Source organism: Triticum urartu, chromosome 7A, assembly GCF_056163025.1.
Source record: "Triticum urartu cultivar PI428250 chromosome 7A, HENAU_Tu73, whole genome shotgun sequence".
NCBI lineage: Eukaryota > Viridiplantae > Streptophyta > Magnoliopsida > Poales > Poaceae > Triticum > Triticum urartu.
In genome coordinates, this window is record NC_141879.1 from 648799979 (window position 1) to 648815325 (window position 15347).

Consider the following 15347-nt stretch of genomic DNA (forward strand, 5'->3'; position numbering starts at 1 on the left):
GCAGGTTTGGCTGTCAGTTCGTGTTACTGGAGACTGAAGTTTTTTAGCAGGTTTCTTGGGTCCGACTAGCCACCTGGAAGTGGTGGTGCAGTGTTGGGGATTAAAAAGCAGCGAGTAGAACATTTTCTCATGGAAGCCATGTTACTCGAAATTAAACAATGCTTATAGTGCTTTCTAGATCTGCACATGATGTTTTCGCTTTAAGCATTGTTTTTTGTAAATCAAACTAGATTGTTGGAAGTCTGGATTATCATGTGAACAAATGATATTATCTGAATGTATATAATTGGGCTGGTTGTAAATTGGGTTGTGACTGCACTAAAGGGGCTAATTGGTTGGACTAAAAAATAGGTAGGCTACTGGGCAGGAAGAAAAAAAAACAACTAATGGGTTGGACTGGATCAAAATTATTGTGCCAAACCCCTAATTGGGCGGCATACTACGTGGGCCATTTTGCCGCCACTGTCAGTTAGATCCACATAGAAACCTTTGCTGCCACGTCAGATCCACGTAGAAACCACGTTAGGTCCATGTTGCTTCCAGCACATGTACATCGGTGACGGTTTGTTCTGTCATGAAGGCTTGGGCTTATTTTGGGCTGGGCAGGCCTGAGGCAGATCCATGACAGCTGAGAACCGTCATGGAATGCACGATGTAAAATTATGACGCGATATACATGACGGATTTCAAATCCGTCAAGGATGGACACACATGACTGTTTTTTGCCGATATGTGACATACAAGATCCGTCATGTATTAACATGTTTCTTGTAGTGAAGCCATCTAGCTAATAACTATGGACCCGAAGGTCTGTGGTAAACTACTCATACATCATCAGAGAGGCTATGGTGTTGATGTAGAAGCCCTCCGTGATCGAATCCCCCTCCGGCAGATTGCCGGAAAAGGCCCCCAGATGGGATCTCACGGGTACAGAAGGTTACGGCGGTGGAAAAGTGGTTTCGTGGCGCCCCTGGATGTTTTCAGGGTATAATAGTATATATAGGCGAAAGAAGTAGGTCGGTGGAGCTCCGTGGGTTCCACGAGGGTGGGTGGCGCACCTACCCCCTGGGCGCGCCTCCCTACCTCGTGGCCGCCTCGTTGCTTCCTTGACCTCCATTCCAAGTCTCCTAGATTATGTTTGTTCCAAAAAAGATCCTCGCGAAGGTTTCGTTCCGTTTGTATTCCGTTTGATATTTCTTTTCTGCGAAACACTGAAATAGGCAAAAAAAACGGCTATTTGCACGGCCTTCGGTTAATAGGTTAGTCCCAAAAATAATATAAAAGTGTATATTAAAGCCCATTAAACATTCAAAACAGATAATATAAAAGCATGAAACAATCGAAAATTATAGATACGTTGAAGACGTATCACTTACTCATTTGTATATAAATAATTTAATAATAAAATAATTTAAAATATTCACGCATATAAAAAATGCTTTTGTTTCTAAACACATATATTTAAAAATATGTTCAAGTATTTTAAGAAAATATTTATGTAATTTACAAAATTTCATTTGATTAAAAAGGCGTTCACATATTTACAATTATATACATAACTGAATAAAGTGTTCGTGTGTTTTAGGAAATGCTCATTGATTATAAGAAATGAATCACACCTACTAAAGATACTTGCAATTGTAGTTGCAAACTACTCATATTTTGAACTACAATCGGAATAATTTGTCCCACCTAACGTTGTACGTGATCCATTCTCTTCATGCCATAAAATCCCTCAACTTCATTACAGAAGTTTTCAAGTACAGCTACCTCCTACATATTTACATTGTCCCCTCGCCGCCTCCCCAGCGTATTTTTTGCATGTCAATATCCCAGCATTGAAAGAATTAGTGATAATGGTAGGTTTGTTGCTCTTTTTTCTCACGTTTCTGCTTGCTATCTCGCCGGTCTATCCATTTGATGGGAGTGATAGGTATCGGGAGAGAGGTAGCAAGAACGATGCTTTGAGTTAGATCGTGGTCTGTTTATCCATGGAGTTGCATCGAGTTCCATTGGGTTGCTGGGAGCTTGATGATGATGAACGCGACGCCGAGAACTGGTCCATCCTTCAGGGCTGGCCCCTCCTCGTAGTGCCATGACGACGGTGATAAAGGGGAGATGGAGGGCCGCAAGTTAAAAACGGACTACAATCAGCCGCCCAGCGAGATACAGGCTCCTTGTCGCCGTGCACACGCCAAGCCTGACATGCAACGCCGGGGTGAAGTCGAACCTGCATCATAGGATGGTAGCCACGGTCGAGTGGGGCTCGGAGACGGTGGTGCTTGAGGTGAGCGCATTGGGTGCAGTCGTACTGGAGTTGCGTATGGTGCAAAGAACATAGGGTGGCGCTGCACCTGTAGCCTATGTTGTTTCTCCATTGGATCCATCATGGATTGGGTTGCACTCTCAGGCAGAAATCACATATTTGACCTGAGGGCCAAATCAAATCACAAACTGACCTCGTTTCGAAAAAATTTCACTCTGCTGACCCTTTCGTGTGGCGCCCGACAGCTGGGCGCCACACACTATTATGCAGCGCCTCTCTCTTGGGCGTCGCACCTCCTGCCAGCGTGGCAGTCTGGTCCAGGTGCGGCCCCACAGACAGCACTGCAGCGCTTCAGACTTAGGCGCCACACTTGTAATGTGCAGCGCCTAGCTCTTGGGCGCTGCACTGTGAGTTAAAGCGCATCGGCCTAGCCCGGCCAGGCAGTTCTTCCCCCTCTCCGCTCTCTGGACAGAGAGCAGCGGCGGCGCCCCCATCGAATCCCCCCACATCCCTCTCAGATCTGAAGATTTGATCCGTGGATTCGATCTCCAATCCATCCTACTAGGTAAACTCCTCTGTTCCCTTTCTTTTCCTCCGTAAATTTGTTGCCATTTTAGAGATTTGTCCAAGATTTGATGGAACCCTTGATTTGCTTGATTTGCTTGATTTAGGATGTGTAGTCACAGTGGTAGTACCGTAGTGTTGTTGCTTAGTTCACAATATATAGTTCTTGTTAGTGAAACCCTAGATTGTTTTGTTTATATATATATATATATATATATATATATATATATATATATATATATATATATATATATATATATATGAGATGCCTATTTATATAGATAACAATGAGATGTTGAGTTTTGTAGAGATATATGATCTGTTTTTTTAGATATATATTAGATGTTGATTTTATTTGAAATATTAGATGTTGAGTTTATTTGAACACATATGACATATTCATTGTGTGAGAAGGAGATGTTGAGATTCTTGTAATTGAACACATATTAGATGTTTAGTGTATACCGATATTTGAGATGAAGATGAACTCATATATGTTTATTGTTTGAACTTTGTGAGGATGGTTTGGCTTCTCGACGATGTCTACGACACGAAACACCGGGCCTACATGATGCGCGAGAAGGAGATGGTAATAACGAGTAATCTAAATATTTTGCCTTAAGTTGAAATTTACATGCCCTAAGATTTGTCATTACTTGTTTTTTGCAGAAGCTTGAACCTTTGAAGATTCTGTATCACGGGGTCTCTGGTCCTGCCATGCCTTACGATGAGCGGTACACACCGTACATCAAGCAGGCAGGACTACTCCCGTGGATTCAGTTGGTCAGCCGGTCCACGCCGAATCTGAACGCTCCACTGGTGTCCACTCTTGCTGATCGGTGGAGGCCGGAGACGCATGGTTTCCATCTTCGGACTGGGGAGATGACCGTGATGCTCGAGGATGTCTCGTTGATCACCGGTCTTGCTATCGACGGGATGCCTCTCTGTATGAGCATTGATTCTGATGGGTGGCGCGAGCAGATGATTGCTCTTATCGATATGGCTCCTACCGAGGCTGAGGCTGATGTAGAGGAGGGAGAAGAGAAGAAGAAGAAGAAGGAAAGGAAAGCAGCCGGAGCTGCTTTCACGTGGATTCAAACTCACTTTGCGACGTGCCCTCCGGATGCCACTGATGATGTGATCCAGACACATGCTCGTGTCTACATGTGGTATGTTGTGTCGAGGACTTTGTTTCCTAACTCCACTGGCAAGAACGCTCCATGGATGTGGCTGAAGGCGTTGACCGTCTTCGATAGCAAATGGAGCTGGGGTTCGGCGACTCTTGCCTACTTGTACCGACAGGTAGTTGGTTTGTTTTGTGATCAACTCATTTCTTCATTAGCAATGCAAGCTTGCTGTCAAGTTAACATTGTTTTTCTTTCATATGCAGCTGGACGATGCGTGTTGCAGGATCACAGGTAGTGCAGGCATTGGTGGTAATATGCTTCTACTTTTTGTATGGAGCTGGGAGCGTCTGCCTGTTGGACGCCTAAAGAGAGTCAGGTTTAATCCTTGGTATGAAGATGAAGATGACGAATTACGGCGCCCCACTTGGGCTTACAAGTGGGATGTGGTTTCCGAGATGACGAACGATGTCAATATCATGTACCAGAAGTACGTTGCCGATTTGGACACGATTACGCCTGAGCAGGTAATGAGGTCATTACTTCAGTCATTTCTCATGTTTGCCTGAAAAAAATTCACCAATTTTGCATTGTTGCCCTATTTCTTAGGTGGAATGGCAGCCATATGGCGCCGATGACAGACTTGGGTACACCCCGGAGTTTACCATCAACCCGATGTGCTTGCGGGATAGGGATCTCTAGCGTATGCGGTGCCCACTGATATGCAACTGGGTTGTTGAGTTTCATTTGCCACATCGCGTGTGTCATCAGTTTGGTCTGTTCCAGCCTCACCCGCCGGAATGGGTGGATACGGACAAAGCACTTCATAGGTAAGAGAGCATGAACCGTATTGACTAAGCATCGTCACTCCTTGATTTTTCTAATGTTTGGTTTTGTACCATGCAGGTTGGACAGGAGAAGGCAGCGGAAGATAAAGGACTGGGACAAGCATCATGCTTCGTATGTTACCCGCTTCCAGCTTTGTGTGGAGGAAGCTCGTAGCAGTGCACGCGCCAAGCTTCGTGAGCATAGTCCACTTGCTTTTGATAACTACATAAGATGGCTTCTTGAAAATACTCGAGTTGAGATATGCCCGCCGGCATATAATGAGGATATTCTTGAAGAACCCGTAAACTTTGAGGATCAATCAAAGGGGAAGTACAACAGAGATGTCAGGGTAGGGCACGGAGTCCCTGCTGTTCCGGTGATTAACTATGTGATAAAGTGTTTCTTCTTTACTTTCCTGTTGTCCGTATTACACATGTTTGAATGGCTAACGTGTTCATTCTTTCTCATCCGCAGCGCACCGAGATCAAGAAAGCAGCTGATGAGAGCCAGTCTATTCTGGAGGAAACACCAGTTGGAAAAGGCAATGATGATGGTTCACTACGAGCATTCCTCAAGGTACAAATCGCATTCACTATGAGAGGTAGTCTATGTTGCGGAGTTTCATATCTTCCACACTTGTTCATGTTACAGCGTCAGGCCAGGAAGTTAAGGTGGTTATCGAATCTTCTCGGTTGCCGTGATCCCGAATTTGATGAACCATCTGCCTCTAGGTCTGGTACACCATCAGACCCCTCATCTCACCATCAGAGGGACGATGTGAGTTCCTCATATGCTTATCAGGATGATGAGGGTGCGGTCACCCAAGAGGTATGACTAATCCTTTAGATGTGATTCTCACTTGATTACGACGTCGGTCTTCACCATATTGTTTGATTGTGTGATAGGGCGATGAGCTTGATGATGACATGACTTTGGCGGACGCTCAACTTTGGTCCCCATATGTGTTCAAGCCTAGGCAGCCCAGACGCCGGTACACGCCCAACGACTTTGGCAACAGAGGCAACCCAAAGGTGGTCGTAGGGACCTCGCGGATGGCTAGCTTGGATCATGAGGCGGAGGCGGAGGCGGAGGAGGAAGTGCAGGAAGAGGAGGCTCGTCCACCCAGGAAGAAGAAGATTGCCTGCAGGCGTGGCACCAGGAACACGCGCGGAAGGCATTAGTGTTTGTTACTATGGAAGTGCTCTCTTGTAGCCGTTTCGTTAGGTTGATGAACTTGTTGGGTTATGTTATATGTTGGTGAACTCTTACTATTGTAGTATTTGTGTTTGCGAACTAGTAGTAACGTTGAATTGTCCTAAATGATGTGATGTTCAAGTTATTAGTTGTCTTTGTTCAGTATTTGTCCTAAATGATGTTGTCTTTGTTCAGTTGAATTGTTCAGTATTTGTATTTGCCAAAATGGAATCTGTTTCTGCAGTTTGGCAGTTAACAGCACTGCAGTGCCTGACAGTCAGGCGCTTCACTGTACTATGCAGCGCCCAACGCCTAGGTGCTGCACCTCACAGTGCAGCGCCCGTCTCATAGGCGCTGCTTCACTGGCCATGGCTACCCATAGGGCCACAGAAGGCTTTGAGCACTGACGATCCACGAAAATTACCAAGTCATAGTGCAGCGCCCCAGAGCAAGGCGCTGCACGTTACAGTGTGACGCCCGTTCGTTCGGCGCTGCATAGAACAGTGCAGCGCCTTTGTTCTGGGCGCTGCATGGTTGGTTACTGCAAAAACAGAGTTGACAGCACATTCATTTCACCGGAACATCATAATACTTACAATGACTGCATCATCACAGCAATTTGAACAAACAAAAATTTTATGCCGACGAGTTCATAACTTAAGACAATTCAAACGTTACTATGACATGGTTCACGACACATTCATTACAAATGACAAATGGCAGCTTGCCCTAGAAGATAGTTCACCAACATCTCACATGCCCTCACAAGTTCACGACGAGTGCACCGAAGCGAAGTCCCTACTGAGTAGAGCGAGGCCATTTCCCCTTCTTGTCATGGGCCGAGTCCTCCTCTTGCGCCTCGCGAGCCTTTGCAAGCTTTCTTGCCCTCTCCTCCTCACGAGCAAGTTTCGCTTGGCGTGCCCTCTCCTCCTCTCGTTTCTTCTGCTCCATCCTCTCCTTCTGACGACGCTCTTCCTCCAAGCCTCTTCGAAACGATTCTTCGAACCGCCGTTGCCGCCTAAGACAATCTTGGTATTGGTCCTTTTTGACATCTTCTGGCACTTCAAGATCTATCCACGTGAAGTACTTGCATAGAGGAGGCGGTGACTGCATACAAATTTTTTGTTAGTGTTGACACACATTTGATAGTAACATTTTACTTCTCGAGCTTACCGGTGGTTGGTCATAGGCGTTAGTTGGAAGTGCACGATCATAAGCATAGTTCGGGCATACAAAATATCTCCGCCCTTCCATCCATGATTTATTTCGGTCGGTGGATACCTTCGCCTTGCAAACATCTCCACACCAACATGGCGGGATGTTGGCATCTCTCTCCTTCACCTTGTCCAAAGATGTGTCCTCCCACTTGTTCGGCATGTCTTCTTGGTTAGCACACGGTGGCCTCGTCATGGAACCAGATGAAGCCATGCCTACAAAACCGATAATTCTTGGTTAACCCTAACCCCCACTTAACAATAACCACAATCCTAACCATAGCATAACCCTAACACCAACATCAAACACACATAACCCTAACCCTAGCATACTATGAAAGCCTAACCAACCCAAATTAGCAAAGAAACTTAACATCATTCAACAAATATTTGCAAATCCAAGCCAAAACTAGGGTTTCCCCAAAGTAGCAAGATTTGAGCAAATGTGACAATTCCTATGGATGAAAACGAGGGGAACGGAGGAGATTACCTTAAGGGAGGGTTTGGCTTCGAAATCCATGGTCAAATACTCCGGATCTGAGGAGGATTTGAGAGGGGGAGAGAGGAGGGTAGAGGGGAGGCACTGAGCTTCCAGTTTGTGTGGGGGTGGGGGTGTGTGGGGTGGGGATGGGTGGGAGGGGGATGAGTGCAGCAAATAGATGTCCAGCCGTGCAGCACCTAAGACAGAGGCGCCACACACCACAGTGCAGCACCTACCCTTTAGGCGCTGCACTACTGGACATCCCAGTCCAGAGAGCAACAGAAGCTTCCAGTATGTTTTCTGCCCAAAAAATTGCTAAGTGAGTGTGCAACGCCCAAGGGATAGGCGCTGCTCTGTACTGTGCAGCGCCCAGAGGTGAGGCGCTGCACATTACAGTGCAGCGCCCCTCCCTTAGGCGCTGCATACTGACTTAGCAAATTTTTGGGTGCAAAAACTACTGGAACGCTTCTGTTGCTCTCTGGACTGAGATGTCCAGCAGTGCAGCGCCTAAGGGCGAGGCGCTGCACTGTGGTGTGTGGCGCCTCTCCCTTAGGCGCTGCACGGCTGGACATTCCAGTCCAGAGAGCAACAGAAGCGTTCCAGTAGCTTTTGCACCCAAAAATTTGCTAAGTCAGTATGCAGCGCCTAAGGGAGGGGCGCTGCACTGTAATGTGCAGCGCCTCGGCCTTAGGCGCTACACTATCTGCTGTTTTCATATACAACGTGATTTTTATGTTTTGTGATTCACATAGATGGCACATAATCATATCCAAATCACATGTACTAGTCCAAAAACACAGAAATAAGACATAGCACATATAGTAGTCCAAATCACATACTCATACACACATAGCAATAGAGTTGTCCAATCACATAGTCATACACAAACATTTAGCCAAAAAGACATAGTCATTTATGTCTCATATCACATAGTAGCACACATTTTGGTTCATAGAAAAGGTCATGGTCCGTGTCCCTTCTTCTTCCTCTCTTCTTCTTCTTCTTCTTCTTCTTCTCCCTCCTCCGACCACCAAGGGAGCTCACCTTTCGCCTCCGTGTCCTCCACCCCCTTCATTGTTTCCATACCTATGAAAATGTCAATATAATAGTTAGTCACACAATGCAAAATGACAACACAAGCATTGAGCCAAAAGAACAAGATCATAGTAAGTCACATACGGCAATGGTCCATTGAGCCAAGTGAACATTCCTCCACCACGGCCGCCGCCAAGGCCAAGATCACCACCATGGCCTCTACCACCACCATGGCCTAGACCACCACCACGGCCTCTACCGCCACCATGGCCTCTCCCGCCACCATGGCCTAGACCACCACCACGGCCTCTGCCACCACCACGGCCAAGACCGTCACCACGGCCTAGGCCTTCACCACGGCCTCTACCACCACCACCACGGCCTAGACCATCACCACGGCCTAGGCCTTCACCACGGCCAAGACCATCCCCACGGCCTAGGCCATCACCATGGCCTCTACCACCACCATGGCCTCTACCACCACCACGGCCTCTTTGTTTCCTAGTGCCTCGGTGGCTTGTTTGACTTGGCTGGCTACTCCTTGGTTGACTTGGTTGGCTATCATTTGCTTGGCTTGTGCTTGCATCATTTTTATTTGATCTTTTTCTTGATTTGGGACAAGTTCTTGTGTTCTGTCCCCCATGACTGCAGTCCCCACAACGGGATTGCTCACGAGGCTCTTGGAATTGGTCGGTGCCGTATTCTCCACCGCCACCACGGCCCCATCCGTCCATGTCACCTCTAAGACGCTTTGTCTTACGTCTTCCCCGTCTAACGACCTTCAATTCCGGGTCCGGCCATAGTTGAACTCCATGATACTCCGGCCATTGTGATTGGTCCAAGTATGGCTGAAACCGGGGAGCCCATGTATTCTTTACCGTCATGATTGAGAACTTGGACTCCCTCACGGTAAGAGGGTGATTGACGTCCACATTCCTAACACGGGCTGCATTTAACAAGTGCGAGCATGGGAGATGAAGCAACGATGGCCTCATGCAGCTGCAATCACACCGTGTTAGGGAGACCTTGAAAGCGCGGCCTCCGTGTTGGTGCCCATCGTTTGTGGTTCCTCCAGGCTCTTTCACCTCATACTTCCACTCATTGTCGTCATATAGTACAGCTTCTTGGGAGTCTGCCTTTCGTGATTGAAAGTCCAACCATTCTTCAACCCTTGGTGGGAAATAGTACTTGTGCTTATCCTTGTTCTCACCAGCAATCTGCTTATCCGTCTCCATTGAATACTTCAAAAAGTATCCATTCATCTTGTCAAATGTGTATTGAACTATTGCCGTCACGGGTAATGCATGTACACCCTTGAGCACCTTATTGAAGCATTCTGCCATATTGCTTGTCATTTGACCGTACCTCCGGCCATCTTCATCGAAAGCACGTGCCCACATATTCCTTTCGACAATGTTCTTACTGAGAAATTCATGACCACCGGGGTCAAGTTTCTTGTGTCTGAGAAATGCATTGAACAATGTGGCAAACCGCTTGTTGGTGAAAGCGAGACAACAATCTTGAAGATCATCGGCCAACTCCTTGATACCACATGCCCTATAGAAGTTTGCACAAAAGTGCCTCATGCACCATCGATGGTGCAACTTTCTATGTCCGGGAATGTCAACCACCGCCGCATTTAGAATTCCTGGATGGCGATCCGATATGACACAAATTTCCCTTTCAGCCGGTAATACCCTTGTTCTCAATTGACGCAAGAACCACTCCCAGTTATCATTGTTCTCCACCTCAACCAAAGCGAAAGCCAAAGGCAACACCCGGTTATTGGCATCACTTGCTATTGCAACCAATAAAGTGCCCTTGTATTGTTCGGTCAAGAACGTGCCATCAATGGCGATGACGGGCCGACAATGCTCAAAAGCCCTCACGCATTGCTCAAAGGCCCAAAATGCACGGCCAAATACTCGGACGGTCCTCCCGTTGTGAATCAATGTTTGGTGCCCATGAGGCTCAACCACGTGAACCATGCATGGGTTTGTGGTGGCCATAGCTAACAACAACCTAGGGAGTCGGTTGTATGCTTCCTCCCAATTGCCATACAACATCTTGAATGCGGCTTGCTTTGCCTTCCATGTCTTGTCATACTTCACCTTGTAATGAAAGATGGCTTTCACAAGGTCAATGACACTCTTGATGCTCATTGTTGGAAGTGTGGATATTTGGTTGGAAAGCCTATAAGCGATGAACTCGGACATGAGTTGTCTGTGTTGTTGGTACACAAGCTTGCCATCCACATTCTTGTGCCGGCACATGTGATTTGGTAGACAACTCACTATGCGCCAAGTGGGACCTCCTTTCCATGGCCTTGCACGCACAATCCATGGACAACTTGGCACTTCACATTTCACCGTGTAACGCACATTGACGTCCGAGTTGGCCACTTTATGTGGACGATAATGCGTAACCGAGTAGTTGTCGAGCCACATCTTCAATTCCAAGAAGGATTGAAACTCACAACCGGGATATATCCTGTTCTTGCCGTCTTCCAAATCACGGTGAGAACTTGGCCTAGCTCCAAGAGATATGCATTTGCCACCATCCACAACGGCTTCATCCGCGAGACTAAGATCCTTGAACAATGGTTTCTTGTGATCCCTCCCAAATACCTTCTTGAATGCTTGGGCCTCCTTCGGTGTGAACCCCTCCTCATTAACTTCTTCATCGGGACCATCGTCATCCGAGTCCGATGCATATGCACGGGAAAAACGGATGGATTGGTCCATTGTCTCTTGCACATGATATTGGTCGAGATCACCCACATTGTTGTCATGGAGATCAACTTCGTTGTCATCCTCCTCGTACTCATCATTCTCCTCTTCAAAACCTTCATTTTGGTTGTTTGGAGTCGGGCTCAATGTTGGCCAATCTTGTTGCGTGAAATGAGGTTCACTCATTTGATCTTGGTTCATGGGTGGTGGAGTGCTAGCAACCAACGGGGAGGGGTTCCGGTTCAAGTCCAAATTCAAAGTAGACTCAACCTTCTTGGAGGCAAATAACTCAAGAGCCTTGTCTAGAGATTCGGCAACCGTCTCCTTGTATGCAACCCAACGTTGCTCGGAGTTCACACGCATTGTCTTCCAACGGATGTGCATTCCAAAACCAACATTATGCCTTCCCTCGAACTCAACAACGTCACTTGGGTCCATCCAATTCAAATCCTTCCTCACTTGGTCCAAGAGCTCCGCATAGCTTGGACTACTCTCAAACACCATGTCAAGCTCATCCAGGTCCGGCTCAACATTGCCTTTCAAAAAGGCCTCTTTATCCACATGATGAACATAAACACATGTTCTCCCCATCCCTACAATAATAAAAAACACACATATATCAAGTAAGTACTTAACAAAAATATTTACACAAAATACATATGCCATAACATATATATGAATTAATAACCCTAACCCCCACTTAACAATAACCACAACCCTAACCATAGCATAACCCTAACACCAACATCAAACACACATAACCCTAACCCTAGCATACTATGAAAGCCTAACCAACCCAAATTAGCAAAGAAACATAACATGATTCAATACAAATTTGCAAATCCAAGCCAAAACTAGGGTTTCCCCAAAGTAGCAAGATTTGAGCAAATGTGACAATTCCTATGGATGAAAACGAGGGGATCGAAGGAGATTACCTTAAGGGAGGGGTTGGCTTCGAAATCCACGGTCAAATACTTCGGATTTGCAAGATTTGAGAAGGATTTGAGAGGGGGGAGAGGGGAAGAGAGGAGGGGCGCAAGGCTAAGGGTTTGTGTGGGGTGGGGTGTGTGGGGTGGGGGTGGGATGGGAGAGAGGGTGGGGCCAACCTAAGTGGAACACAGCCTGTGCAGCGCCCAAGAGCTAGGTGCTACACATTACAAGTGTGGCGCCTAAGCCTGAGGCGCTGCAGTGCTGTCTGTGGGGCCGCAACTGGACCAGGGCTGCCACGCTGGCAGGAGGTGCGACGCCCAAGAGAGAGGCGCTGCATAGTAGTGTGTGGTGCCCAGCTGTCGGGCGCCAAACGAAAGGGTCAGCAGAGTGAAATTTTTTCGGAACAAGGTCAGTTTGTGATTTGTTTTGGCCCTCAGGTCAAATATGTGATTTCTGCCGCACTCTCACAATGATAAGGGAACAAATATAAATAAAAGAAAGTACATCTTTATCTGTGCAAACAGTAAAAGGGGAAGGCCTTGTTTAGATCAGCGTTTCTGTTTCAGATACCTCGGTAAAAAATACATGCCTCGGTCGGTCATTTTGTTTCCGGGTGGAAATTGCTCATCGGCCGGTAAGTTACACCTGTAAACAAAACACCTCCGTATTATTTTACACCTAATCCAAGCGCGGCTGAAGTCTAAACTAAACTACAGCTGCCGCAAAAGGCTAACATCAGAAAAGGATTTTATAGGACATCAAAATGAGGGTCATTTCCAAGGATGAGGGTCATCTATACATACCTTTCGAAGTAGGGGACATCTCTCACTTTCAGCCATCAGAATGAAAAATGTGCTAACCATGGATGCATTAGATAGATGTGAGCTGTTAACTATGGGAAGATACTCTCATCTTTTAACTCTGCAGTTAGTCCAAAGATTCCTCTTGACGCTACACCTTTCTTTTGGGTTTGATACAAGACAAATTAGTCGTTGGATGCATGAGCATGCTTGGGACTAAGAATACAGTTCTAGAGGGGATGGGATATGCAAATTAAAGGTGCTGAAGTGATTGGTGAAGAGACCTCATCCGTCCAATTACAACATCACTGGAAAGGAAAAGGCAGCTTCAGTTCGGGAACAAAAGAGTGTTAGAACTAGCGTTGTAATCTCAACCTCTTTCTTTCCCTCTCGTATTGTAACCCAACTCTTGTATCTCTCCTTGTACGCCAAGGCAAGGCCATCGGCCTCATCAATATAAACTCACGCGGCTCCTCTCGAGGGAGTAGGAACGCTTCCACGAAATCCTATATGGTATCAGAGCCACCTCTTCCCAACACATCTAGCTACATATCGAAACCCTAGATCACACATCATCGTCGTCTCCATGTCTTCCTCAGCCAGCGTCGCCCTCAACCTCGGCTCGTCGCCATCTGAGAAGCTTACACGAGGAAACTATATCCTCTAGAAGACGTAGGTTCTCCCGGCCCTGCGAGGTGCGCAGGTCACGGGGCTCCTGGACAATTCTGACGCCGCTCCTCCCAAGATGGTGGAGGTCATGAAGGCGGACAAGACCACGGCCCTAGAGCCGAATCCCCTGTACGGGCCCTGGATCGCCAAAGACCAGCAGGTCCTGTCATACCTCCTCAACTCCATGTCTCCAGAGATTCTCGCACAGGTCGTCGGGAAGGATTCCACCTTCGAGCTCTGGACAACAGTCACAAACCTCTTCGCCTCACAATCACAGTCCCGGATCACCAATCTGAGAATTGCAATCACAAATACCAAAAAGGGCACCATGTCAAGTTCGGCGTACATGGCAAAGATGAAGAGTCTTGGGGATGAACTAGCTGCTGGTGGGCGTCCCGTATCTGATCCAGAGATGGTGGATTATATCCTTGCAGGCTGGACCGCGACTACGATTCTGTGGTGGCGGCGATCGGCGCTGTCAAGGGCACTATCATGGCGGACGATCTCTTCGCTCAAATATCTGCCTTCGATCAAAGGATGGAGATGCTAGGCGACTCCTCCTCAGGCGGTTTTCATTCATCTGCAAACGCGGTCTACAGAGTCCGCGGTCAGTCCCGCGGCAGGGCTCGCGGGCGAGGAGGCAGGGGGCGCGGCCGCGGTGATCGCGGTGACCGCCAGCCCTCTCCTGCCAATGGAGGCGGCGGCTTCAGGGGACGGCCTCGACAGCAACAACAACAGCAGGTGCGCGAGCAGCAACATGACTACTCTGAATGTCAGATTTGCTACAAACATCATCCAAGAGGTGCACGTGTTTGCTGGTGGCACTATGAAGAGAACGATCAAGAAGAGAAGGAGGCGCATGTTGTCTCCTATGGCGTGGATACCAACTGGTATGCCGACAGTGCAGCAACAAATCACATTACAGGAGAACTTGACAAGTTAACAATGAGGGAGAAATACAACGGAGGCGACCAAATTCGCACGGCAAGCGGTTCTGGTATGAATATCACTCATATTGGTAGTTCAATTGTTAAAAACCCCATGAAAAATTTGCACTTGAAAGATGTCTTGCATGTTCCTCAAACATCCAAAAATCTTGTTTCCATTCATAGATTCACCCTTGATAACAATGTTCTTATAGAATTCTATCCCTATTTTTTCTTGGTCAAGGACTTGAGAACAAGGAGAATCATTCTTAGAGAACGGTGCGTGGGAGGCCTCTAACCACTCATATCATCATCATCTTCCTGGTCTAATAAGCAAGCAAACATTGTCACCAAGCCATCATCATCAAGGTGGCATAGTCGTTTAGGTCATCCATCTTCAGTCATAGCTAAATATGTTCTTAGCAAAAATAAACTCTCTTATGAGAATAGTATTGAGTCAGTTTGTGATCCGTGTCAGCAAGCAAAGAGTCATCGATTACCTTACCCCATCTCTACTAGTGTGTCTACTGGTCCCCTCCAACTTATATTTTCAGATGTATGGGGGCCAGCTCCAACTTCAGTTGGTA

The 15347-nt window shown here is 47.0% G+C and overlaps 2 protein-coding genes across 2 annotated transcripts; both read left to right on the top strand.

Moving 5' to 3' along the window:
• The first annotated feature begins 4659 nt into the window (after positions 1–4659).
• On the top strand, positions 4660–5963 carry LOC147961044 (uncharacterized). The gene is made up of 5 exons (XM_087533650.1): positions 4660–4784; positions 4861–5170; positions 5257–5358; positions 5434–5610; positions 5688–5963. Exons 1-5 carry the CDS (start codon positions 4660–4662, stop codon positions 5961–5963), a joined length of 990 nt encoding a protein of 329 aa, XP_087389776.1.
• An 8055-nt stretch (positions 5964–14018) lies between these two features.
• Positions 14019–15033, top strand: LOC147961045 (uncharacterized). Its single transcript, XM_087534391.1, has 2 exons — positions 14019–14831; positions 15005–15033. The coding sequence occupies exons 1-2, from the start codon at positions 14327–14329 to the stop codon at positions 15031–15033; spliced, it is 534 nt and encodes a 177-aa protein (XP_087390517.1). The 5' UTR covers positions 14019–14326.
• The last annotated feature ends 314 nt before the right edge of the window (positions 15034–15347 follow it).

Bases quoted from the DNA above. Each gene is read 5' to 3' on its own strand.
- LOC147961045 (XM_087534391.1), top strand. From the start codon at position 14,327: ATGGCGGACGATCTCTTCGCTCAAATATCTGCCTTCGATCAAAGGATG. The intron at 14,832-15,004 runs GTATGAATATCA...TTCTTGGTCAAG, and splicing joins TCGCACGGCAAGCGGTTCTG to GACTTGAGAACAAGGAGAAT.
- LOC147961044 (XM_087533650.1), top strand. From the start codon at position 4,660: ATGCGGTGCCCACTGATATGCAACTGGGTTGTTGAGTTTCATTTGCCA. The intron at 4,785-4,860 runs GTAAGAGAGCAT...TGTACCATGCAG, and splicing joins ACGGACAAAGCACTTCATAG to GTTGGACAGGAGAAGGCAGC. The intron at 5,171-5,256 runs GTGATAAAGTGT...TCTCATCCGCAG, and splicing joins CTGTTCCGGTGATTAACTAT to CGCACCGAGATCAAGAAAGC.